Here is a 27,391-nt window from a genome sequence, read left to right as displayed (position 1 = left end):
ACAAAGTAATAAACATATATAAAGCATTGCAAAATTACAATATATAAACAAAAAATTACCAAAATATATAAAACATTACAAAATTGCAAAAATATAAACAAAATGTTAGAAAAATATATAATACGTTACAAAATTACAAAAATATAAACAAAAAATTACAAAAATATATACAAAATTACAAAAATATAAACACAATGTTACAAAAATATATAAAACGTTACAAAATTACAAAAATATAAACAAAATGTTACAAAAATATGTAAAACGTTACAAAATTACAAAAATATGTAATACGTTACTAAAGTACAAAAATATATCAAATTTTACAAAATTGTAAATCTTGACTAGGATATTAACTTTACCTCCCTGTTGTCTTATTTCTTTTCATCCCTTTAAGACAACATCTGCTTAATTTAACCTTATTTTTAATATTCTTGTTTGTTAGGTTGGTTGGTTGCTTTTGTTTTACGGCATATCAACCCTTTTCAGGTTATTTAATGCCGAATCCAAAGATTTTGAGGAACAATTTTTTAATAGAATATATTTGTTGTTTTCAAGTCGGTTTCTATTTAACCCATAGTTGGAACCCTAACAGGTACTACCACTCCGGGTCAGAGTGGACCAGGGAGCAATGGAAATTAAAGGGTGGCTCCACACTCCCCGAAGCCCGCAAGCTGGGGCCTCACCATCGGATATAGTTTAAGGTCATATCCAGGACCTTTAATATTCTGTTTTTAATATAATTCTTCTTATACACACGTGTCCAATATTGCTACAACTTGTTTTTGAAGAAGCAGTCTCTAGAAACCCATCACTTCAGTACTTTCTATAAATACACATTCTTGTTAAGAGTTGTCATCATAAAACAAGCAAATTATATTTATGTTTAATTGTTCTTACCTGTTAATAAATATTCGTAGACACCTGGATTGACAACACGCATTTCTTGGTCATTCACAGACACAACGTGTTGATAATTTGTATTTCCCGGCCACCAGGAAAGCAAAGCTCCATTTGCAGATATGTGACTGACCTTGAGATCTGTGGGTGTTGGGACAGCAGCTGGATTTAAGCAGAAATCAGACATTAATAAATCATAGAAATAAGACATTATAAAATCATAGAAATAAGACATTATAAAATCATAGGAATAAGACATTATTAAATCATAGAAATAAGACATTATTAAATCATAGAAATAAGACATTATTAAATCATAGAAATAAGACATTATTAAATCATAGAAATAAGACATTATTAAATCATAGAAATAAGACATTATAAAATCATAGAAATAAGACATTATTAAATCATAGGAATAAGACATTATTAAATCATAGAAATAAGACATTATTAAATCATAGAAATAAGACATAATTAAATCATAGAAATAAGACATTATTAAATCATAGAAATAAGACATTATTAAATCATAGAAATAAGACATTATTAAATCATAGAAATAAGACATTATTAAATCATAGAAATAAGACATAATTAAATCATAGAAATAAGACATTATTAAATCATAGAAATAAGACATTATTAAATCATAGAAATAAGACATAATTAAATCATAGAAATAAGACATTATTAAATCATAGAAATAAGACATTATTAAATCATAGAAATAAGACATTATTAAATCATAGAAATAAGACATTATTAAATCATAGAAATAAGACATTATTAAATCATAGAAATAAGACATTATTAAATCATAGAAATAAGACATTATTAAATCATAGGAATCTCGCACTAAATTCGATGCTACCGTTGTAGTATTAATGATCAAGGAAAAGAAAGATTATAGTTTTTAATTGAAATTTTATACATTAGTCCTCGCGTGAAAGAGCAGGACACAAAATGTTTTAAATAATAATAATAGAATAACAATCACAAAGACTCTCACTTGCGAGAACTACTATCCAGCTAATTTTGGGTCTAAACTTTTGAAATTTTACATAAAGGGTATTCAGACATGCAGCAAGCTTTTTAATAAGTTTTGGGCGAAAATTTGGCTGCTAACAGGTCAAAGTTTAAAGAGTTGACCTTTGCAGATTCTACTAAATTACTCCGTCAATTTTGGGTCTAAAGATTTGGAATTTTTGATGCAGGTTACCTGAACAAGAGTCAAACTTTTTAATATATATATATATATATATATATTAGTCCTCGCACGAAAGAGCAGGACACAAAATGTTTTAAATAATAATACAAAGACAAAGACTTTTGCTAGCGAGGACTACTATTGAGCGTAACCAGTTATACAATCCTTTTGAAATTTTCATCACTATTTTTCTTGTTATCTACTGAATATTTGTTAGTTAAACCTATATGAAATTAAATTGTAAAGATTTTCTATTCTGTAGTAGTAGTAGTAGTAGTAAAAAAAAAAGGAAGAGTAAGTCTTCAGAGAGAGAGAGGGGGGGGAGACATCTTAGAGATAAAAATCCTAAACCTTGACAAATAGCGGACATTACTTACCTTTGCCAACAAGCAGAGAACATTGCTGGTGGGCTGATCTTGAGCGCGTGGTTACGCACACCACTGTGACTCGATGAATCTGAATAGGAGAAGAAAACGCAATGATCAACGAGAAAAATTGCATATAACAATCAACGGCATACGGGGGGGGGTGATACTTAAGTCTTTGGTGCATACAATAATGATACAAAATAGGAAAATTGGGCCCCCGCCCTTTTTTTTTTTTTTACATAGGCATCACCACTTATCAAGGCCAAGAGGCCACTCGAGGATAAGGGTTAAAAAGTTTACAGTAGAAATTGGACAATATATCCTAGAGTAAATTTTATCTTGTGAACACAGTTGTTTGCTATTTCTCTTCTACAGTTTAATAGATGTTGGGGTTCTTTAAAGTACAGGATAGCAAATTTTTCATGAAGGCATAATCTACATGGGTCGTCTAGGTCACTACATGTGGTAGCTTGTCTTATTATTTTCCATTCGACTACCGGAGAATGTCCACTTTCCTTGAGTTAGTAATGGAAATTCGGTAAATTTGTTAACTTATATGGAACGGCTCATCAAAAACTTGTTTACATTAGACTTGAAGGCAACCATTTTGCGGTCAGCTGGAAAGCGGGGAAAACGGAAGACAATTCCATAGGCGTACAGTTCTAAGAAAGTTCATGGAATCTACGTTTAGGTTTAGGCACAGACAAAGAGTGCTTACAATTCGAATTTGTTTATTCCCTGGGCAGAGGGGAGGGGATATTATGGGAGGATGGTTGGAGAAGAATTAAGGGGGTCACAAGAAGGAACTTTCTGTGCAAAGATGAAGAGGATCATGTAGAAGAGATGGAGAGTGCTTTTATAGTGTTTGGTGAGCGTGAAAGAAAAGGCGGGCGAAAGAGAGACCGAAAATTGAATGCTTGCACCAATCAGCACTTAGCTTATAACCAGTAAACTGTGAATAGTAGTTGCTGCTGTTGTGGTTATCTGTAATCTCGGCTGCTACTCTGTGTTTCTACCAAATTGCATTATTACGGCCTTCAAAATTCAACTTAAAAAAAATATATATATAATAATATTTATGTTAAGTAGTCTTACCTGTTTGGAGTCCACGTTTTCCAATAACGCTTTTGTCCGTTCATTACCCTTGATTGTAGTCTTAAACTCGCCATCAACGAAAATCTGGTAGGAGATGATGACCGTATTGCGCGGAATCTCTGGGGCCAGCCAAGAGATTAGCAAACTGTTCGTCAGTTGGCGGTCAAGGTTCAATTTCCGAGGAAAGAAAGACTCTAAAAATAAAAACAAATGAAATGTACACAATTTGGGATAAAACAAAATTGATGATAAAACAGATGCTTTATCTATTATATAAATCTTACCTGTCTGTCTAAATGTATGTATGTATGTATGTTTTTATGTTTGCTAAAACTTTCAACAAAGGCAACGGATTTTCATGAGATTGGACAACAAATATCGAAAAATTGGCTAAAAACATTAATTCTTTCAACTTCAACTAGGCACTTTTCTACAGCGAAGAGTCCCTTTTTTCGTCAATATTTTCGAAAGTCACCCCCTGCTTTTCGACTGACTAGCCTTAATTTAAACTACTTCACTTCCGGTTTGGCGATGGGCGCGACAATAAAGACGCCACATTTTTTATTTCAACGTTCTTTTCCTCCTTCACGGTACAGATTCAAGCCTGCCTGCCTACTACCACTTTTTTCTTTTTTGCTCAACATACATCTCCAAACACCCAGGCAATGCTGGGCACCCAGGCTAGTCTCTATATATAAAGGGCAGTTGTTTGTATATCCAGCTGAAACTACAAAAACTACAAAACAAACACTCAAAAAGTTGATATTTTCTAGATCGGTGTCAACCTGATGATAAGCTGTTTTGGAGAGCTGGAACTTCTATGATGTGACCGCCTAGGGGAGCAATATCGCTCCCCATTGGGGAGATTAAGATCCCTAAAACCCTGAGTAAAAACCGGGTAAATATGCTGAGATTGTCTGTTAAACGTTGATTGAATCCCGGACAGTGGCGGGTGATCTATCAAAAGGGATGAATTTATTGTGTTTTGTAAAAACAGACATTTTATTGTTTGAAAAAAAATACAGGAAACAAACTCTCAAAAAGTTGGTATTTTCTGGATCAGTGTTGCCCTGAATTGTGGCAAAATGTTTTTGAGAGCTGGAACTTCCTGTATTAATAAATAAATAAACCTTGTACCAGATTCATGGGGAGATATGTAGAGACAGATTAGTGCAGAGATATCTAAATGTCAGTCAGTTGCAATCCAAAATCTATCTCTGCTCACTTTGTGTGTGTGTGTGCAAGTTCTTTTCTCATAGGTTCCGAAACGGCTGAGCCTATCTTTTTTAAATTTTACACAAAGGTAATTTATATGTCTGGCAGTGTTCTTAGATATGTTTTGCACAGAAATTCATCCGATAATCTAATCGAAAAAATCTAATCTAAATAATGATAGAATGTTAAAATCCCAAGCTTTCTTTTCTCCACATCGATGAATAATACGAAGGGCATGTTTAATGATAGGAAGCCAGCTGTTTGCAATAAACCGATATACTTCATTGCCTCAACCAATCAAAACTAGTTCGATGTATGGCAACATATAACGCGCAACTAATCGATCGTCCAGTATTTTATTTGTTTGCCTGTTCCTTTCGGCTGAATCTCAGACAGTAATACCTTAACAGAAATGAAATCAAATACATTCTAAACATAAGAATAAAGAACATCTTATTCAAAATCTGGTGGAAATATATTTTACTTATTGTTTGTTTTGTTGTTTATTGCCGAGGAATTTCAACCTTTTCTTGTTGTCTTGTGTATAATGTTTTACATTAATAAAATCAGTGACAGCGTGGATCAAAGATCCATTCTGAGCCGAACACTTTTTGTAACATAGTCCTGGCTCCTTCATTTAAATTTTTTTTACCATCTATGGTAGCACATCTAAGACAGTAAACGACCAAGTTCTCTTCGATTCTCTCTCCTCTGATCTTGATCACATTGTACAATGGGGAAAGGAGTGGCTGGTTACTTTTAATGCATCTAAAACCAAGCTTCTATCTTTACATCATCAACGTTCTGATCCCCATTTGGCATCAATTAAAATGAATGGCTCTCGTCTTGGGGTGGCCTCAAGTTTTGACAGGCTTCTGGGCTTGACCTTTACTCCTGATCTTAAATGGAATACGTACATCAAATCTGTTGTCAAGGCCGCTGGAAAAATGGTCGGATCCTTCTATCGATCCAGTAGATATCTCACTGCTGATGCAATTCTCTATCTATATAAGAGCCAGATACGTCCAAGGATGGAATACTGTTGCCACATATGGGCAGGAGCTGCTAGAAAAGACTTGTCCTGCCTTGATAGGGTTCAAAATAAACTTCGTGACCTAGTGGGAGATGTCCTTTTCTCTTCGCTGCAACCTCTATCTCACAGAAGACATGTTGTGAGTTTGTCTCGGCTTTATCGTTATTTTCATGGAAAGTGTTCAACTGAGCTTCAATCTATGGTCCCCCCTCGCCAAACTTTCACAAGAAACACTAGACTAGCTGAAAACATTATCAATAATTTTCCCCACTCTTTATCTGTACCTAAACCTAAACATAGATTCCATGATCAAAGCTTCTTTCTTAGAACTGCACTCCTGTGGAATTGTCTTCCGTTTTCCTGCTTTCCAGCTGTCTATAATATGATTGTCTTCAAGTCCAACGTGAACAAGTTTCTGATGAGCCGTTCCACTTAAGTTAACAAATTTACCGAACTTCCATTACTATCGATTACTATATTGTCCTTTTGACTACTCTACACTCTTTAACCCTTTTCCTTGAGTGGCGTATCGGCCTTGATAAGTGGTGATGCCTATGTAAAAAAAAAATGATATGCAAAACTTAAATCCCGACTTACATCATCATTTACTCAGATAATAAACTGTTCAAATACATGTCATTCGATGTCTCGAAAGACAAAGGATAACCCCCACCCTGTAGGGGCAGCTGCGCGTGTAATTGTGAGGCAAGGGTTACCGTGCCAGGACATAACAACCATTCCAGAAACGTCCCAAGCAAACAATAGTAACACAGGATGAATAACTTTAGAAAAGAGTAGATTTCATTAAAGGGTGAGGGAGATCTATTTTACGGCCAGGGAAGTAACTGTTTTTTTTTTTTTTTCCATGTTGAAGAAATTAATTCTCTCACACTAATTTATTCCTTGACGAATCTAAAAAAAGTGTGTGTGTGTGTGTGTGTGTGTTATTCAGAGAGAGGAATGGGTTGGGTGGAGAAAAGAGAGAGAGGGGGTTGAGGGAAGCAGAAACTGAGGGAGAAAGATAAATATGCAAGTTTTAATAGAAACATGTTACACTTTTGGCCCGAGCAACATCGGGCAACCCTGCTAGTCCTATAATAAAGAGCAATATGTATTTATTTGTAAATATATATATATATATCTGCCTCACCAGACAAAAATTTACTGACTAATAATGCAAGAGAGAACACAAATCTGTTTACATAAAGAAACGTTTTTCTTTTTGTTCTTTTAATTCATTTATGTTATGAATAGATTCAATATTTTAACGCAAATTTTTACTGGACCTAAAGAACACAATTTTCAAGGCCTTTTCTAGAAATTTCCAAGATATATTCCACATTAATAATAGAAATGACTTTTCAATGCAAGAATCAGAATTCAAGGGTTTTTCAAGTTTGTGCATACCCTGAAGAAGTCTTACAACAAAAACGAAACGTTGATGGGCATATAACTTGGTTTTTACTTTTTATCTCTATATACCCATATGTAAGTAAACGCAAACACACACACACACACATATTATACATACATATATATATTTTTAGATCATGTTAATGTGTTTCAACTTTAATTTTATATATATATGACAGTCCCTTAAAGAAATATATATATACTAGCAGTTCAGCCCAGCTTTGCTCGGGTGCTATGTACTGTTCATAACTTTATATACACACACACATATATATATATATATATATATATATATATATATATATATATATATCAAACATTGTGACTAATGTCCAGGTAACCTACATCTAAAATGTCAAGTGTATAGACCTAAAATTAGCGGAGGAATTTGGTAGAGTCTGCAAAGGTCAACTCTTAACTTTGACCTCTTGGCAGCCAAATTTTCACCCAAAAACTAATTGAAAAGTTTACTGCATGTCTAAATACCCTTTATGTAAAATTGCAAATATTTAGACCCAAAACTGACTGAATAGTTTGCTAGAGACCGCAAAGGTGGAATCTTTTGAACTTCGACCCCCTTAACGGCCAAATTTCTGGCCGAAAACCAATTACAAAGATTTTCCAAAATCTCAGTACCCTGTATATCAAATTTCGAGTCTGTATACTAAAAATTGACAGAGTTAGTGCGTAGGGAAATGCACACAGACACGTTCATTTTTATAGAGATATAGATAGATAGACTAATAGATTAAACAAAAATATATATGTATACATAAATATATATGGAAACAATTTTTTGTTTACTGTAAAGATTTTACACAAATATTATGCAAGTATAAATCATGTAGAATATCTGCATGAATATAATTACACGTAAAACCGAAAAAAAAAAAACTAATAGGGAATTAATTAAAAATGAATGTTTAAAAGAATATGCAAATTAGCTAGATCTTTTGCTAGTGAATGCATTTCCACAACTCATGTATAAGAAAATTGTGTTTTCTCTTTTTAAATAAATAGAAAAGAGGGTTGCCTTTTTTCTGTTGTTCTTGGCCTTCGGGCCGGGATCAAAGTGTAGTATATCTTCTGTAGATCAAGTGTAATGTGCCGAAGTTTTTTGTTCATCGCTGATTTTGACTGTATTTTTAACATGAATAAAAGATTTAATATCTCAAAGTGTAGTATCTGTTCCGGCAGATACTGCAAGCAAAGACCATTATAAGACCTTGGTCAATGTAGGGGCAACCCTTCATACCAATTGTCACTATCCAGCTCTCCTACTCCCAAGGTAGTTGGTCCCCATTTCCCCTTCCCTCCTCACTTTAAAAATCGGCCTTGTGCCTAATTTGCTCGGTGGGGGAGCAAATAAATACCTTGCCTTTTTTCTGTTGTTCTTGGCCTTCGGGCCGGGATCAAAGTGTAGTATCTGTTCTGCAGATGCTGCACTTAAGATAATTTGTAGCAGTCAATGGAGGGGAACACCTCTATACTGGGACAATTATTATTTTTGGTAACCAGAGTGCCCCCTTTTTGCCCACATTTTTTAATATGATACACACAAAAGAAAAACGAATTTATAGGAAATAAATACATTTATATATATATATATATATATATATATATATATATATATATATATATATATATATATATATATATCTTGTGTACAGAAAGTTGTTAGATGAGACAAATCATTGGTACCGTCGGTTTCAAGCCCGATAATAAGGACCGCTTAAGATAACCTTATCAAGCTCTCTTCAGCCAATATTCGTCTATTTTATAACCGGAAGTGTGATATATATATATATATATATATATATATATATATATATATATATATATATACCTCGTGAGTTCACGTTTAAATCTCGTTTTGTTACCCCCCCCCCGTTTATTTATATCCTTAGTGGAGTAATTTAAGGTATATTTTTCCATCTCCGGTTATTTTTAAAGAAGGTGGTCTTTGCTTCCTGTTTTCTTTCCCGATAGTGCTCACTGCTCAACCACTAGGCTATTAGTATTTACCGTATAGAGAGAGAGAGAGAGAGAGAGAGAGAGAGAGAGAGAGAGAGAGAGAGGGAGAGGGAGAGAGAGAGACCCCAGCCTCTTTTGTAAAAGTGATTTTAATAATTTTGCGCATGGATAAATAGCGCATAAGAATATTCATGTGAAGAGACATTTATTCAAATGTTTCTATTCCTAAAAAAGTATATTATTGTGTTTTAATTTGTTTTACGAATACACGAGTTACAATCTTGCAGATGTATTTTTTCTTTTTTGAAGAAGAAATAAGTGCTTGTTTACAGATGGTTGGAGAAAATGAAAAAGTGAAAAGAAAAAAAAAGGAAAAAATCAAAATTAGAAATAAAAAGAATAAAACAAAAGAAACAAAAGAAAAAAAACGAGAAATAAAAATAAATAAGAATAACAAATAAAAATAAATAAAAAAGAGACTCAAAATATAGTAAAAAAAAAAAAAAAAGCTAGATTTTTTTTTCATGGCCAACAACAAATATCCAAAACATGCACCAAAAAAAAAAAAGACGCAGATGTAAAGATGAATGACATATTTTATCGCCTACAATTTTACTCCGTATCATTTCTCTTCACTTTAAAAGATTATATACACACACACACACACACACACACACACACAGGGTGAACCCCCCCTCCAAAAAAAAAAAAAAAAACGGGCCCCAACTCTAATTAGGCTTCGTTTCTTAGTGTTTTGTCCGAATGAAATGAAACTTTGGTTATAATTATATTTAAAACATTTTTTTCTCCGTTCTACAGCATATGTTCTAGATGGCCTCCAAAAGCAAAATGGAGGCCGCCTCCATTTAGCTTTTTTTTTTTTTTTTGGTCACCCTGTTTATATATATATTGTATATATATATATATATATATATATATATATATGTATTGATTGAGATTGTCGGACTGACTTCCTCATCTTGGTTGTTATTGTCACAACGTTTCGGCCGTTTTGCCCTCCGGCCTTCGTAAGGTGAATGGTTTGTAAGGAGTCTCGAACCCAACCCTTAATTATTATTACGGGGGTACCGTGTTCGGACTCCAGCTAGGCTTTGGGACATAAAGCCTAGCTGGAGTCCGAACACGGTACCCCCGTAATAATAATAAAGGGTTGGGTTCGAGACTCCTAACAAACCATTCACCTGACGAAGGCCGGAGGGCAAAACGGCCGAAACGTTGTGACAATAACAACCAAGATGAGGAAGTCAGTCCGACAATCTCAATCAATGAAAACAACTCATCTAAAAAATACAGACAATTACTATATATATGTATGTATGTATATCTATCTATATATATATATCTCTCTATATATATGTATGTATATGTATCTATATATATGTATATATATCTATATATATATATATATATATATGTATATATAAATATGTATATATATATATATATATGTATATATATAAATATGTATATATATTCTATATATATGTATATATATAGATACGTGTGTGTGTATATATATATGTATATATATAGATATGTGTGTGTGTATATATATATATATATATATATATATATATATATATATATATATATATATATATATATAAATATGTATAAGGAATGAAAAAATACCAGCGGTGGTTGACGTTATGTTTTAAGAAAAATAGAAAAACCGAATGAAATTATTAAAAAATCAACGTTTCGTCCTTATTTCAGAGGACATCTTCAGGATAATTGAAATAAAAATGTAAGAAAAGAAAAAGTCATAGATCGTGCGAAAAAAGACAGTTTTTGAATCCTACCCGTGTCGGGAAGGACAAACATGTGTGCGTATGGGAAGGTTGGGTTGTTCGATGTCTAAAGATCTTAGACATCGAACAACCCAACCTTCCCATAGGCACACATGTTTGTCCTTCCCGACACGGGTAGGATTCAAAAACTGTCTTTTTTCGCACAATCTATGACTTTTTCTTTTCTTACATTTTTATTTCAATTATCCTGAAGATGTCCTCTGAAATAAGGACGAAACGTTGATTTTTTAATAATTTCATTCGGTTTTTCTATTTTTCTTAAAACATATATATATATATATATATATATATATATATATATATATAAATATGTATATATATATATATGTATATATATATGTATATATATATATGTATATATATATGTATATATATATATATATGTATATATATATATGTATATATATATATCTATATATATGTATGTATGTATATATCTATATATCTATATATCTATATATATATATATATATATATATATGCATGTATGTGTATATATGATGATTGCTATATCTTTCCAGATGATCGTCGTCACATTGAGTTCTCCCAATCTCGTCGTTCATACCATCTCAGATTTGCACATCTTGAAGCAGATGTGACACACAAATTAAGCAATTTCCATCGAGTTGACTTTCTCTGGAGGTTGAAGGGTATTCCTATGAACAATCACATGTCTTCTCAAACCAGCAGTAGACTTGCAAACTTTGCTGCATAGCAAACAGATCGTTTGGTTCGGACTAACAGGTGCAAAGTTGACCCGAACAGGAGTTTTGTGCGATTTAAGTGGTTGAAGTAGCCAGCTTTTGACAAAAGTACTCGTTCACAAGTGTCACATTTCCAGCTCTGTGGTTTATGTTTAAGACCATCAATTAAACCTTTGCAAAGCTCTCGCTTCAGATTGGTGTGGTTCTGCCTTCTTTTCTCTAGAGCATCACAACTTTCACGTACAAGTTTTCGTCACTTCGGCCTTTGCAGAGTAAGTTCTTTCCACGTGTCCCTGTCGATTTTTAGGATTTTCAAATTATTCTTTGTCCCTGAACCTCTTCCAAGACGCTTCCATTTACCAGTTCCCCATAAAAATTTTTTCATTTGAACCAGGTGGTCCATCCAACACATGTGAGATCTGATATTTGCTCACATTAAAAGAAAATATATATATATACATATATATTTCTTTATGTATATATATTAAATTTATTTATACAAAAATTGATGGCTACATATATGCATACAGGTTTCTGTAATCACCCACGTCTTCAGGCCAATAATTATCGTCGAGAACTGATATTTCAAACAAAAACATTTTCTTATTTCGTTTACAAAGTTAGAATGTAACATTGGTTGGGGGTTATGAGTGGGGAGAGGATAAGTGAGGTCTTTTTTTTTTATTATATTCCCTTTTTTTCTATCCCATCTTTTGGTTTTTACGGCATAATGTACTTGAGAATTTAGTATTTTTGTCTCGTGGTCAATAAATTAAAAACAATACACTTTAAACTCCTCGGCCCAATGTTTACAGGAAACATGAACTGGAATATATACATTGAGAGCATTGCCAAGTCTGCTACAAAGAAGGTGGGCTCTCTCTCTCTACTGTGCTAGAAAATTACTTACGCCTGAAAGTATCCTGTACCTCTATAAGACCACCATTCGCTCATGTATGGAGTATTGTTATCACATTTGGGGTGGTGCATCTGCTGCTTGTCTCTCACTCCTGGACAGAGTTCAAAAGCAGTCGCCAACCTGATAGGTCCTGAACTGTCGTCTAAGCTTCAGCCTCTGTCCCATCAATGAAATGTTGCATCCCTCTGCCTGTTCTACAAATACTTTAATGGTGGCTGCTCTGACGAACTGCAAGCACTTGTACCTCCTCGACGTGACTACCCCGACAAACCCGACAAGCAACTAAGTCCTACCCCTCTACACTAGAGATCCCTACGTGTAAGAAAGCCTTCTACTCCAATAGTTTCTTCTCATGAACTGCAAGTCTTTGGTACTTCCTTCCGGGATACTGCTTTCCCAACTGTACCGATATGCAGAAGTTCAAGTGTAATGTGAACAAACAGCTTTCTACTCATCTCCCTTCATAATGCCCCCGCTAATTGTCCCTGATAGAAACCCCCTACTTCAAAGTGAAACTTGCCTTGTTGGGGTGAAGATTGAATAAAACAAAATAAAAAAAAAGGACGGAATAGAGGGAATTTTATAAAAGTCGATCAAAATAAATGTAGATACGACGTCCGTTCGCAAATCGTAGATATTATAATCTAGGGAGTATATAAAAAGTTCTAAAGCATAGTAACGTGGTCGAGAGACTCCCCCCCCCAAAAAAGCGGACATACAAAAATGCGCACGCCACTTTTGCCTTTTATATATAAACTAGCGAGGGGTGCCCAGCGTTGCCCGGGTGTTTGGAGGTGTGTGTGGTTTTGGGTAAATCAAACCTCCGGGGGGGGGGAGTAAAAAAAAGTTTTGATAGGTAAGTATGGGCATTGAACCCGAACCATTGGCCCACCGTGAGATGCTAATGGAAACACGTTTGAATTTATTTAATTACTTGGATTTGGCAGGTGCCTGTTTTAATGAGTTAATGAGGTCAAGTTTGACTGCGGGATAGTATTTCATTTACTGCAGAAATGTCGTTTTTATTTTTATTTTACCGAAATGTTGGTGGGGGGGACCAGCTCCCCTTGTCCAAATTGAATAGCAATTGTTTGATATATGGAAAATATTTCCACATTGATCAAAGCTGATTGCTTTCGGACATTTCCGCCAGAATTAATGTTGAATGTTGAGCTCCATTGTTAACTGTAAGATATTACGATTTACATGTGATATAAAAAGTTTTAAAAAGTTGTGAAGCGACCGACCGCTTCTCTGAAAAAAGCCCAGGTGTTTTGAGGTAAATCAAAACTCCGGGGTGGGGTTAAAATAAAAAAACAATGTTTTGGTCAGTGAGTATGAGGATCAAACCCGAACCCTTGAGGCAAAGTTGTAAATTAAAGTGTGAAAAAAAAACATGCGACGTTAACCATTGGGCCACCGCAACATACAACAGAGACACATTTGAATTTATTTATTTAACTATTAAAAACAGGTGTCCGCAATAAAAGTTTCACAAATTAGAATTTATTGTTTTATTTTTACAATTAAAATTTCAAAATTAAGAAGGTCAAATAGAAGTCACGCAGTTCACTTTTGCTGCGAGGCAGCGGTTGGGTTTGTTTACCCAAAAATTTGACTGTTTTTTCCCCAACAGATGTTGGGGAGGGGGAAATCAGCTCCCAATTGTACAGATTGGATAGCAATTGTCTGATATACAAGATTGATCAAAGCTGATTGCTTCAGGATGTTTGCCGGTGCGATTGCCGGAAACGGTGCCTTAGCTTTGAATTAGTTTCCCTTTTTATACGAAAAAGCCGAATCAACACGTGAGAAGCCAAAATAGCAATAATTTTGTAAAAATCGACGTAAATAAATCTATACACTATACGCGTTCTCAAATCCTAGATATTATTATCTAGGACCTATATAAACAGTTGTAAGCGATCGTAACGAACCCGGGAGCACGTGCGAGAAAAGCCTTTGCGAGACCTACACGAAATGGTCACACACATTTTGCCTTTTATATATAGAGATAGACTAGTGGGGTATCCGGCATTGCCTGGGTGTTTGGAGGTGTAAAAGAAAATAAAAATGTTAGTAGGGAGGGAAGCTTGAACCCGTGATGAACCCGAACGCAGAAAGAAAACATGACCTTTTACCGCTATGCTACAAAGCCATAGGAAGTGAAAAGTGTTCAAATTTAGCCATGTCAATCAAAAAGTCGACTTGCTAAAGTGAATGCAGAAATGAATGTTGGCTGAAGGCCAGTTCAGCTTTCCGCTGTTTCATTTATTTGTTTCCCCATGATGTTGGGGAAAACCAGCTCCCCCAAGAAGGGGAAGCTCTCCAAATTAATAACAATTGTCTGATATGAAGGGTTTTCCCCCACATTGATCAAAGCTAATTGCTTTTCTGGAGTTCCCGGCTGAGAAGGCCGGCGAATGATGCTCGCTTCTATTAGTTTCCCTATAATATTATAAAAGTCGATCAAAAGGGAGAGTCCAAATGAATAGCAATTGTCTGATATGACGGGTTTCCCCACATTGATCAAAGCTAATTGCTTACTGGATGCGAAGGCAGCTTCCCGGCATGGAAGGCCGGGAAGCTGCCTTCGCTTTCGATTCAGTTTCGCTTTTATACGAAAAACACGAAGATACACATGAGAGGATGGAATAGCGTGAATTTTATAAAAGTCGATCAAAATAAATCTAAAGATGATGTCCCTTTGCAAATTGTAGATGTTATAATCTAGGGAGTATATAAAAAATTCTAAAGAATAGCCCCCCCCCCGAGAACCCCGCGGAAAAAGGCTTTGCTGGACATACAAAAATGCACACTTTTGCCTTTTATATATATATACTAGCGAGGGGTACCCGGTGTTGTCCGGGTGTTTTTCGGGGTATGTAAAAAAACCCCGAAAATGTGAAAAAAAAACGAAGCCTTCACAACGCACAGTTGGAAAATAGTAAAGTGCTTGAAAAAAAAAACAGGTGCGCATTTTTGATTGACGTGACGGCGATAGGTATTCAGCAGTAAGCATTTTGTGCGGGACAGTTTTGAATGAGGTGAATAAATCTGTTTGTTTGTTTTTAAAAACCCGCTCCCTGTTTATTAGGAGGAGCGAAATGAAAGCTACAGTCTGATATGACGAAGTCGACATTGAACAAACGTTACTTAGCTCTCTTGAGACAACTGGCTTTCGGCCTGTGATTAGAGTCGAGTTTCGCTTTTTTTTTATACCGAAAACCGAATGTAACGCGTGCCGATGCAGGAACTGTGGAATAATTAACGTTTGAAAGTCAATAAAATTAAATAGACAGGTGAGCTCCGTGGATAACTCTGAGATATTACAATTTATAGATGATATAAAAAGTTTTAAGAAGTTGTGAACCGAGCAAGTGTTTTTCTGAAAGAAGCCTTTTGTGGACATCGAGGAAAAGCGTACATACATACATACATTTTCGTTTTTTATATATATATATAGACTAGTGGGGTTTTAAAGAATAGTACCCCCCACCCCACCCCGAGAACTCTAATGAAAAAGGCTGGATATACAAAAACGCTCACGGCAGTTTTGTCTTTTAAACATATATAGATTATGGAAGCCATGAGTTGGAATGAATCTCTAATGTCTGTTCTGTTTGTATTGGAAAATATGGATTACGGATTAATCTTTGTGTTGATATAGCATTCCAACTTTTACATCCATAACATGATTAGGTATTCGAGGCACTACGATTTAGTTTGAGTATTTTGTTTTATGGCATATCAACCTTTGGGTTTGTATTACTGTACACATAGATTCGAAAAAGTTGTCAAAAAACAAATATAGAACAAATAAATGTTATCAAAGGCAAGATAAGTTACTTTTCTACCTAACTGGATATATTTTTTGTGTTTTTATTCAGTGTAACACATTTATTCAGCTCGAAAAACATGCAGAGTTTACCGATGTATTGGAAAATTCAAAATGGCAGCCGACTCTCTCTCGGAGAGGGTACGTTTGGGAAAAGGTATTATAAATAATAAACTAAACAAAATACTGTTAGAAAACAACCGAATACATGTCAACTTATGTCACGGTAACATATATTGAGCGAATTTCTATACTATAAAGAACAAGTAGAACATCGTATAACGATTAGATCACTATCTGACTGACGTAAAGAACATTTAAAATTAAAATGTTTAAATTCAACGTTATTTCACGTGGTTAATGGTAGCCGAATGGATACGGTCTTTGCTAATCGAGCCAGAGATGTCTTGTGTTGCCGTTCGACTGGTGTTAATTGTGACACCCTGCACTAAATATTCCCGAAAGGATGAAACCCTAGTGTCTGTAGGCATTTTATTATTATAGTAAAAAACATAATTATATATATATATATATATATATATATATATATATATATAGAGAGAGAGAGAGAGAGAGAGGGGGGGAGAGAGGAAGGGGAAAAGCTCACCTGTTTGTTTGTCTTCAGAAATGAAGTCAGGATAATCAGTCAAACTCAGATGTAGAGAACTGGAATCCTCCTCCACTTCTTCGATGTCTCCAAGATCACCCACAGAATCAGGGTTCGGTAGCACCAGGGGTTTATCGTCTAAAATTAAAACGACACGTTACATAAGAAAATGAACAAAAAAATAAATCAGCTCGAGAAATACATGGTTACTCTTGAGTTACTTACTGAATACATTATATATATATATATATATATATATATATATATATATATATATATATATATATATATATATATATATATTATAAGAAGAAATTTAGCGGGAATCTACAGTCACGCGGAAAGAAATATTTCTATCCATACATTTTGGAGAAAATCAAACTGTAGTATCTGTTTTTTTTTTCTTTAATTAAAACTTAAAATATCACTTAAATAAAACACTCTATAGATTGATGTGATATTTGGAATATGCTGTAACATTGATAAAGACAAAGGAAGGAACAGTTACATCATAGACACAAGAAAATATACGTATAATTATAATAGGAAAAAAATAAAAACGTTAAAAAGTATATGCATCCTATGCAGTTATGCTACCGTGCCGAAATAAAGACGGTATTATTTAGAAATCTATTCTTCGTACTTTCGTCTAACATTTTAATCAAGTTGTCGTGAAACTTGAATTTCAAATGAAAATACTAAAAAACAAAACAAAAAAGGAAATACAAACACAAAAACACGGTAGCATAAATGCATAACTACTATATATATATATATATATATATATATATATATATATATATAGCTGTAAGGTAGAAATTTATAAAAAAGATTTTATTCGGTAGAATAATCCACCGCTGGTAAATACCGCTGCTAAATAGGTACTCCTTAATCCACAGAGTTTCAAAGAATGTTAATTCTTCTCATCAGAGGAAAAAACAATTAGCAAAATAATCCAAAATTATTAACATTTCTATGTATTTGTGTGTGTGTGTGTGTGTGTAATAAAATAATACCCGTCTTAACGCAAGTAAAAAATTATGTAAAGATTCTAAAAACGGAACTGAAAATATGGTACTAATCTTTATATCTTAAATATTCATACTAATATTGATCAAATTAATTATATAGTATTTATTTTAGAAAATGTCTAAAATTTTATGCATAAGCATAGATGGTATTAAAATCAGAGTAGATCTTAAAGAATCGTACTTAATTAAATTATAAATAAATTATAGATAAATATAATTACTATAGATAAATTTCGATGCAAATCACATTTATTCCAATTTTTAAATGGACGGTTTTGTACCGTAATAATAATTTCAAATACTCTGCAGAAACTGACATTTCTAAAATATTCATTAATTGCTGTTGAATTTTCATGAATGGCTACTATTCCCTTTATACATGAAAATAAATTGAAAAAATGTTTGAATCTAAAAAGTTATATGAGTTGTAAAAACATAATATAAATATGGAAAACAGATCATTCAGAGTTCAACATGAGAAAAAAAAATAACCAAAGTCCATTGGAGGTTATTATTTGCAGGTGCTCACCTCAGTGATTGAAGTTGAAAAACAAAACATCAGAAATTGGAGTTAAAAAATTTGACGATTGCCAAAATAACGCTTCTATTTTGGCTGGGTGAAAAGTTTGAATGTATTTATATTCGATTTTGCAATTTGCTTTTTCCTGGATTAATAAATTCCCCCTAAAAACTTACACACACACACACACTATATATATATATATATATATATATATATATATATATATATATATATATATATTAGTCCCAATCTTTTTTAACTGAAAAAATTGAATTAAAAATCAAGCAAACTTTTGTGCTCCTGAATTTATTTTTTTTTATTCAATTTTCACCACAAACAAGGAACAGTGCCACTTCGAAGTAGGGGGCTACTATCGGTGACATAAGTTGCAGGGGTATTATGAAGGGAGTTGAGCAGCAAGATGTCTGTTCACATTACACTTGAACTTCTGCATATCAGTACAGTTGGGAAAGCAGAATCCTGGAAGGGAGTTCGAAAGTCTAGCAGTTCTAGGAAAGAAACTATTGGAGTAAAAGGCTCCCTTACATCTAGGGATCTCTACTGTGAAGGGGTGGGATTTTGCTGATTGTCAGGTTTGTCGGGGGGTATTTACGTCGAGGGGTTCCAAGTGCTTGTAGTTCGTCAGAGCATTCACCATTAAAGTACTTGTAGAACAGGCAGAGGGATGCAACATTTCGTCGATGGGACAGAGGCTGAAGCCTAGATGACAGTTCAGGACCTATCAGGTTGGCGACTCTCTTTTGAACCCTGTCCAGGAGTGAGAGACAAGCAGCAGCTGCACCGGCCCAAATACTCCATACATGGGCGAATGGTGGCCTTATAGAGGTATAAGATACTTTCAGGCGTAAGTAGTTTTCTAGCACAGTAGAGAGAGGCTACCTTCCTAGCAGCAGCCTTGGCAATGTTCTCAATATATCTATTCCAGTTCATGTTCTCTGTAAACGTTAGGCCTAGGAGTTTAAAGAAAGTACTTTCAGGTAATGTGTTCTTGCCCATTTCTATTGGTGGTAGAGAAGGTTTCTTATAATTATTGAAGGAGACAAGCTTAGTCTTGGCAGCATTGAATGTGATCATCCATTTTTGTCCCCATTCCACTACGGATTGGAGCTCATCAGATTTGAGGTCTTCCTTATTTTTCTACATATTCTCCATTATTCTTAATACACATTTAGAAAAGTTACATAAGAAAATGAACAAAAAATAAATCAACTCAAGAATTGAGTTGAATAAATTCTATATATATATGTTTTTATTATTACAGCCTCAAATTCATTACAAAGAAGAAAAGACAAGGAAGGGGAATGGATAATTGAGCGTGTCAAAAATTTCCCTGCATTCTGGATAATAACATGTTCATATCCATAATAACAGGAACTTTTTTGACATGCTCAATTATCCATTCCCTTCCTTCTTTTATTATCCAGAATTCAAGAAACTTTTTTTGACACGCTCAATTATCCTTTTTTTTTCTTTTCTTTCTTGCCTTTTCTTATCTTTATTAATTTATCCGTATTTTATTTTTACCACATACACCTCTTTTATATGTATATATACATATATACAGGTTTGAGGTGTTGAAAAGTCAGTACTATTGAAGAGAACGAGGTTGTTAAATAGTGCTCAATAAAAAGAACAAAATATTATTTGGGGGTAAACAGTTACATATGGTCGCTACAAATAGCCATCCGTTTCAGTCAAGATCCTATTTTACTTTTTGGCGTTGAGAGCTTCCAGATCGCCTGATGTCTCTTTGACTGAAACAGATGGCTATTTGTAATATATATATATATATATATGAGAGTCGTTCCAAAGGTTAGGCTAATTTATTTTAACTCCAAAAGTTTAAGAGCTACACCAAAACAAGGAACCTTTTGTGCCTCAGAATTCAATGCCAGGAATTCAATGATACATCTATTTTTGATGCACGTCCATAATAGGAGTTGCTTTCTTTGAGTTTCACACCGTCAATGATAAAACTTACAAACGTACAAATGCATAAGTTCTGTTATTATAACAATGCAATTTGCAATCTCCTCTAAATAAAAAATAGGAGACATTACTTTTGGAACCCCTTATATATGTTCTTTTTTCCATTTGTTTTCCTCCTTTCATCAGACACTGATGATTTGTGTCGGATTTTAGTCAGGCACAGAAGGCTGTTCCAATACAATAATGCCGCTAGTTCGTCTTTGGAATATGTACATATAGTTTTTAAATAAATATTTGTATTTAGCTCTCACATTCGAGATAGAGCACTTTCTTTGATTTCTTTTCATCACATTCTGACACCCTATATATATATATATATATATATATATATATATATATATATATATATATATATATATATATATATATATATATGAGAAAATAGTTAATAAAACATGCTAAAAACATTTAATTTGAAAAGGAAACACTAGATAAGTGGATTCACATGAATGGATTGTCTTAATAACTCCTGCTGATATTTTCTTAAGTAATAACTTGTACATTTCAGTTGAGCTCTTTTTTGCTCTATATTTTTGGCACCTTTTAATATCATCCTGTCTGGGTCATTTTGACATTGGCTTTTCTATTTTATATTTAATTCTATCACTATTCAACTCTTTTTTTCTTCTTCACTCATTTTTTTCTCTTCTTCTTTTTCACTCATTTTTCTTAATCACGCTTTGTCTCGGCAGCCGAGTCTAACGCATATCTTATCTTTCTTTTAATAATATTATTGGAATTCTTTCCCCATTTTCTTGTACCTATTTGTGAATTATTCCACGAATTTCTGGATTATTTTGGACCATCTTCCAATTACACGATTCCCTTGGATTTTACTTGTGCAAATGGAATTTTAACTTTCTTGGATTTGAATTTTTGGATTTCATCGTCATTGGATACTTTACCTTTCACCAGACTATCCTGCACATGTCTCAGTTTCTTTCCGTCTTTTACTTTAATCTTTTTTAATGAATTTAATGTTACGTCGGGCAAAATCAGGTACATCTGCTACTTATTATTAATAAATATATGTATATATATTATCTATAATGTTTTCTTATATATATATATATATGTGTGTGTGTGTGTGTTTGGACGATTAATGAGAATTAGAATCGTGAATCAGAAAAATCGGAACTTTTTGGCATATTTTCCGATGCTAAAACGATTCTTTTATCTTTTTTTTTATTTGATCTTCTTGCTAGTTGTAATAATAAAATAATAAATATTTATTCAACAAGCAGTTCAGCTCGGCTTTGGTCAGCCACTATGTACTGTTCATAACTTTATGTGCATATATGTATATATATAAGTTTGACTCATGTCCAGATAACCTACATCTAAAACATCAAAATTGGCAGAAGAGTTTGGTAGAGTCTGCAAAGGTCAACTCTTTCAACTTTGAATTCTTGGCAGCTAACATTTCACCCAAAAACTGATTAAAAAGCTTGCAGGATGTCTGAATACCCTTTATGTAAAATTGCAAATATTTAGACTAAAAATTAGCTGAATAGTTTGCTAGAGATAGCAAAGGTCAAATTTTTTGAACTTTGACTCCTTGGCAGCCAAATTTTCGGAACCGATTTAAAAGCTTGCCCCCATGTCTGAATACACTTTATGTTTAGACCAAAAATTGGCCGAGTAATTTGATAGAGACCGCAGAGGTCAATTTTTTTTTAACTTTGACCCCAATTTTGACCCCTTAACATTTGTTTTGGGCTCAAATCAAATTAAAAAGTTTGATCCATGTCCAAGTAACCTACATCTAAAATTTCAAGTGTTTAGACCCAAAATTGGCAGAGGAGTTTGGTAGAGTTTTCAAAAGTCAAATCGTTGAACTTTAACTCCTTGACAGACAAATTTCTGGCTGAAAACTGATTAAAAAGATTTTCCCAAATCTCAATACTCCTTATGTCGAATCTTGAGTGAATGCACTTGAGGATGGTCAGAAATGTGAAAAAAAAAGACAACCAAGATGAGAATAATAGTCGAAACAAGTCAAAATAATTATCAATCCTTATCTCAAAAATATACAAACAACTTTCCAACTGTTTTCCAAGGAACATACATTTGTCTCTGATGAGTTGTTCATTGGGCTTCCACTATTCAATAAACACGTGTAAGACATACTTCTTAAAGCTTCTTTCTTAGAACTGCACACCCATGGAACTGTCTTTCGTTTTCTTGCTTTTCAGCTGACTACAAGATGCTTGTCTTCAAGTCCAATGTAAACAAGTTCTTGATAAGCCGTTCTACTTAAGTTAACAAATTAACCAAATTCCCATTACTAATGATTACTATATTATCCAATTGACTACTGTACACTCTTTAACCCTTATCCTCGAGTGATCCCTGAGCCTTAATAAGTGGTGATGTCTATGTAAAAAAAAAATATATTATGAGTGTGAATTAAATATGTCTTCTGATTTGACATAACTAATGATATATGTGTGCTTGTGTGTATGTTTGTGTGTTTTTATATGTTTGCGTGTGTGTGTGTGTGTGTTACTGTGTTTGTGGGTGGGTTTTATGTGTTTGTGGGTGTGTTTATGTGTGTGTGTGTGTTTATGTGTTTGTGTGTGTGTGTTTATGTGTGTATGCATTTGCGTGTGTTTATGTGTTTTTATGTGTGTGTTTGTTGTGTTTTTGTGTATGTGTTTGTGTGTGTGTTTTTATGCATTTGTGTGTGTTTTTATGCATTTGCGTTTGTGTGTGTGTGTGTTTATGTGTTTCTGTGCGTGTGTTTTTATGCATTTGTGTTTGTGTGTGTGTCTGTGTTTCTGTGCGTGTGTGTGTTTATGTGTGTGCATGTTTGTGTATGTGTATGTGTGTTTGTGTGTGTTTTTAGTGTGTCTGTTTGCGCATGTGCATGTGTTTGTGTGTGTGTGTGTTTGTGTGTTTTTATATGTTTGTATGTGTGCGTGTTTATGTGCACGTGTGTTAGCATGTATAGTTTTTTTTTTTTTTTACATTTTTTTAAGGAAACCAGTAGATTACTCCATATGTTATTATTTGTTCTGGTGTTTTCTTGATATGAGATAAAAAAAAAAATCCTTTTTTTTTTGGTAAAGAAATCTCACAGTGCACTATGCAATGCTAATATCACGGTGTTCAATGAAGTCAGCAACATTGCATGTGGACTTTTCCAGGCGAATGGAGCAGGCATTGGAAAGATGCCATGGATTAGCGATATCTCGAAATCCTGTGAAGTCAAGCAGGTTTCAACCAATATTGAAATTAGCACCCTGCTGCTTGACCCACACAGGGGAGGACAAGAGTCAAGTGACAGATAGGTCAGCAACAGAAGCAGATGAAGTGAAACAGAAAAGGGCAAAATACACACCGAAGAGCAGGAAATTTCTGAATGATTTAAAGAGTCTCGTTAAAGAGATTCAGGCATCACCACTTATTAAGGCCAAGAGGCCACTCGAGGATAAGGGTTAAAGAGTGTACAGTAGAAATTGGACAATATAGTAATCGTTAGTAAATGGAAATTCGGTAAATTTGTTAACTTATATGGAACGGCTAATCGAGAATTTGTTTATGATAGACTTGAAGACAACCGTATTATTACCACTTATCAAGGCCAGAGGCAACTCGAGGATAAGGGTTAAAGAGTGTACAGTAGAAATTGGATAATATAGTAATCGTTAGTAATGAAAATTCGGTAAATTTGTTAACTTATATGGAACGGCTAATCGAGAACTTGTTTACGTTAGACTTGAAGACAACCATATTATTACCGCTTATCAAGGCTAAGAGGCGACTCGAGGATAAGGGTTAAAGAGTGTACAGTAGAAATTGGACAATATAGTAATCGTTAGTAAATGGAAATTCGGTAAATTTGTTAACTTATATGGAACGGCTAATTGAGAACTTGTTTACGTTAGACTTGAAGACAACCATATTATTACCGCTTATCAAGGCTAAGAGGCGACTCGAGGATAAGGGTTAAAGAGTGTACAGTAGAAATTGGACAATATAGTAATCGTTAGTAAATGGAAATTCGGTAAATTTGTTAACTTATATGGAACGGCTAATCGAGAACTTGTTTACGTTAGGCTTGAAGACAACCATATTATTACCACTTATCAAGGCCAGAAACCACTCGAGGATAAGGGTTAAAGAGTGTACAGTAGAAATTGGACAATATAGTAATCGTTAGTAAATGAAAATTCGGTAAATTTGTTAACTTATATGGAACGGCTAATCGAGAACTTGTTTACGTTAGACTTGAAGACAACCATATTGTAGGCAGCTGGAAAGCAGGAAAACGGAAGACAATTCCACAGGCGTGCAGTTCTAAGAAAGAAGCTTTTTTCATGGAATCTACATTTAGGTTTAGGCACAGATAAAGAGTGGGGGGAATTATTGATAGTGTATACAGCTAGACGAGTGTTTCTTGTGAAAGTTTGGCGAGGGGGAACCATAGACTGAAGCTCAGTCGAACACCTTCCATGAAAATAACGATACATCAGAGACAAACTCGCAACGTCTCTTCTTTGAGATAGAGATCGCAGGGAAGAGAAAATGACATTTCCTACGAGGCTACGAAGTCTATTTTGAACTCTATCAAGGCAGGACAAGTCCTTTCTAGCAGCTCCTGCCCAGATGTGGCAAAGTATTCCATCCTTGGACGTACCTGGCTCTTATATAGGTAGAGAATTGCATCAGCAGTGAGATATCTACTGGATTTACGGCATATCAACCCTTTTTGGGTTATTTAATGCCGAATTCAGTTATTTTGGAAACAGTTTTTATGCTGCAAGTTCTTTATATTTATTTGTAGAGTTTGGTTTGTGTTATGGCGTTAAATGGTAATAAAAACGAAAGGAACACAGGACTCTTAGGAACAAACATGTATTCACATATGTTACAGGCAAGGCGGGTTGAGCAATATCATTCCTCAACTGTTGGGCGTTTTTGCACACGACCTGCTTAGCCGCGTACCAAACTGACTGCCGGGCACCGGTACTCGTTACCGGAAGTGATGTCACCAGAGGAAGTGACGTCATGAGATAGTCCATTAATCCCACGGAAAGGCATTGCCAACAGTTTAGTTGTTTTGTTTTTTTACATCATATCAACCCTTTTAATGTTGCATCCAGTTATTTTGGAAATAGTATTCATGTTGCATCCAGTTATTTTGGAGAAAGTTTTTATTCTTCAAACTCTTTGTATCTTCAATCGCTAGTTTGTAGTGTTTCGTTTTATAGTGTTTGGTTTTATAGTGTTTGGTTTTATAGTGTTTGGTTTTATAGTGGTTGGTTTTATAGTGGTTGGTTTGTAGTGTTTGGTTTTATAGTGTTTGGTTTTATAGTGGTTGGTTTTATAGTGGTTGGTTTTATAGTGGTTGGTTTGTAGTGTTTGGTTTTATAGTGTTTGGTTTTATAGTGTTTGGTTTTATAGTGTTTGGTTTTATAGTGGTTGGTTTGTAGTGTTTGGTTTTATAGTGTTTGGTTTTATAGTGTTTGGTTTTATAGTGGTTGGTTTTATAGTGGTTGGTTTTTAGTGTTTGGTTTTATAGTGTTTGGTTTTATAGTGTTTGGTTTTATAGTGTTTGGTTTTATAGTGGTTGGTTTGTAGTGTTTGGTTTTATAGTGGTTGGTTTTATAGTGTTTGGTTTTATAGTGGTTGGTTTGTAGTGTTTGGTTTTATAGTGTTTGGTTTTATAGTGTTTGGTTTTATAGTGTTTGGTTTTATAGTGGTTGGTTTGTAGTGTTTGGTTTTATAGTGTTTGGTTTTATAGTGGTTGGTTTTATAGTGGTTGGTTTGTAGTGTTTGGTTTTATAGTGTTTGGTTTTATAGTGTTTGGTTTTATAGTGTTTGGTTTTATAGTGGTTGGTTTGTAGTGTTTGGTTTTATAGTGTTTGGTTTTATAGTGTTTGGTTTATAGTGTTTGGTTTTATAGTGTTTGGTTTGTAGTGTTTGGTTTTATAGTGTTTGGTTTTATAGTGTTTGGTTTGTAGTGTTTGGTTTTGTAGTGTTTGGTTTGTAGTGTTTGGTTTTATAGTGTTTGGTTTGTAGTGTTTGGTTTATAGTGTTTGGTTTTATAGTGTTTGGTTTTATAGTGTTTGGTTTGTAGTGTTTGGTTTTATAGTGTTTGGTTTTATAGTGTTTGGTTTTATAGTGTTTGGTTTTATAGTGTTTGGTTTATAGTGTTTGGTTTTATAGTGTTTGGTTTTATAGTGGTTGGTTTGTAGTGTTTGGTTTTATAGTGTTTGGTTTTATAGTGTTTGGTTTTATAGTGGTTGGTTTGTAGTGTTTGGTTTTATAGTGTTTGGTTTTATAGTGTTTGGTTTTATAGTGTTTGGTTTTATAGTGTTTGGTTTTATAGTGTTTGGTTTTATAGTGTTTGGTTTTATAGTGTTTGGTTTTATAGTGTTTGGTTTTATAGTGGTTGGTTTGTAGTGTTTGGTTTTATAGTGTTTGGTTTTATAGTGTTTGGTTTTATAGTGTTTGGTTTGTAGTGTTTGGTTTTATAGTGTTTGGTTTTATAGTGTTTGGTTTTATAGTGTTTGGTTTTATAGTGGTTGGTTTGTAGTGTTTGGTTTTATAGTGTTTGGTTTTATAGTGTTTGGTTTTATAGTGGTTGGTTTTATAGTGTTTGGTTTTATAGTGTTTGGTTTATAGTGTTGGTTTTATAGTGTTTGGTTTTATAGTGTTTGGTTTTATAGTGTTTGGTTTTATAGTGTTTGGTTTTATAGTGTTTGGTTTTA

At 33.9% G+C, this 27,391-nt stretch overlaps 1 protein-coding gene across 19 annotated transcripts in view; it reads right to left on the bottom strand.

The window, feature by feature from the left end:
- LOC145270654 (RIMS-binding protein 2-like) overlaps positions 1 to 27,391 on the bottom strand; it is a 1,565,000-nt gene that overhangs the window by 141,870 nt on the left and 1,395,739 nt on the right. For all 19 annotated transcript variants that reach the window (XM_080126270.1, XM_080126275.1, XM_080126269.1 and 16 more), the window contains 4 exons: positions 17,109 to 17,246; positions 3,574 to 3,767; positions 2,488 to 2,566; positions 901 to 1,062 (listed from right to left, as the gene is read on the bottom strand). In XM_080126270.1, coding sequence (XP_079982396.1) covers positions 901 to 1,062; positions 2,488 to 2,566; positions 3,574 to 3,767; positions 17,109 to 17,246 — 573 coding nt within the window. The remainder of the gene's footprint in view (positions 1 to 900; positions 1,063 to 2,487; positions 2,567 to 3,573; positions 3,768 to 17,108; positions 17,247 to 27,391) is intronic.

This window comes from Euprymna scolopes, chromosome 46, assembly GCF_053919585.1.
Source record: "Euprymna scolopes isolate OS-2025 chromosome 46, ASM5391958v1, whole genome shotgun sequence".
NCBI classification, from domain to species: Eukaryota; Metazoa; Mollusca; class Cephalopoda; order Sepiida; family Sepiolidae; genus Euprymna; species Euprymna scolopes.
The sequence above is the reverse complement of the archived record's forward strand: the minus strand, read 5'-3'. Positions and strand labels throughout refer to the sequence as shown.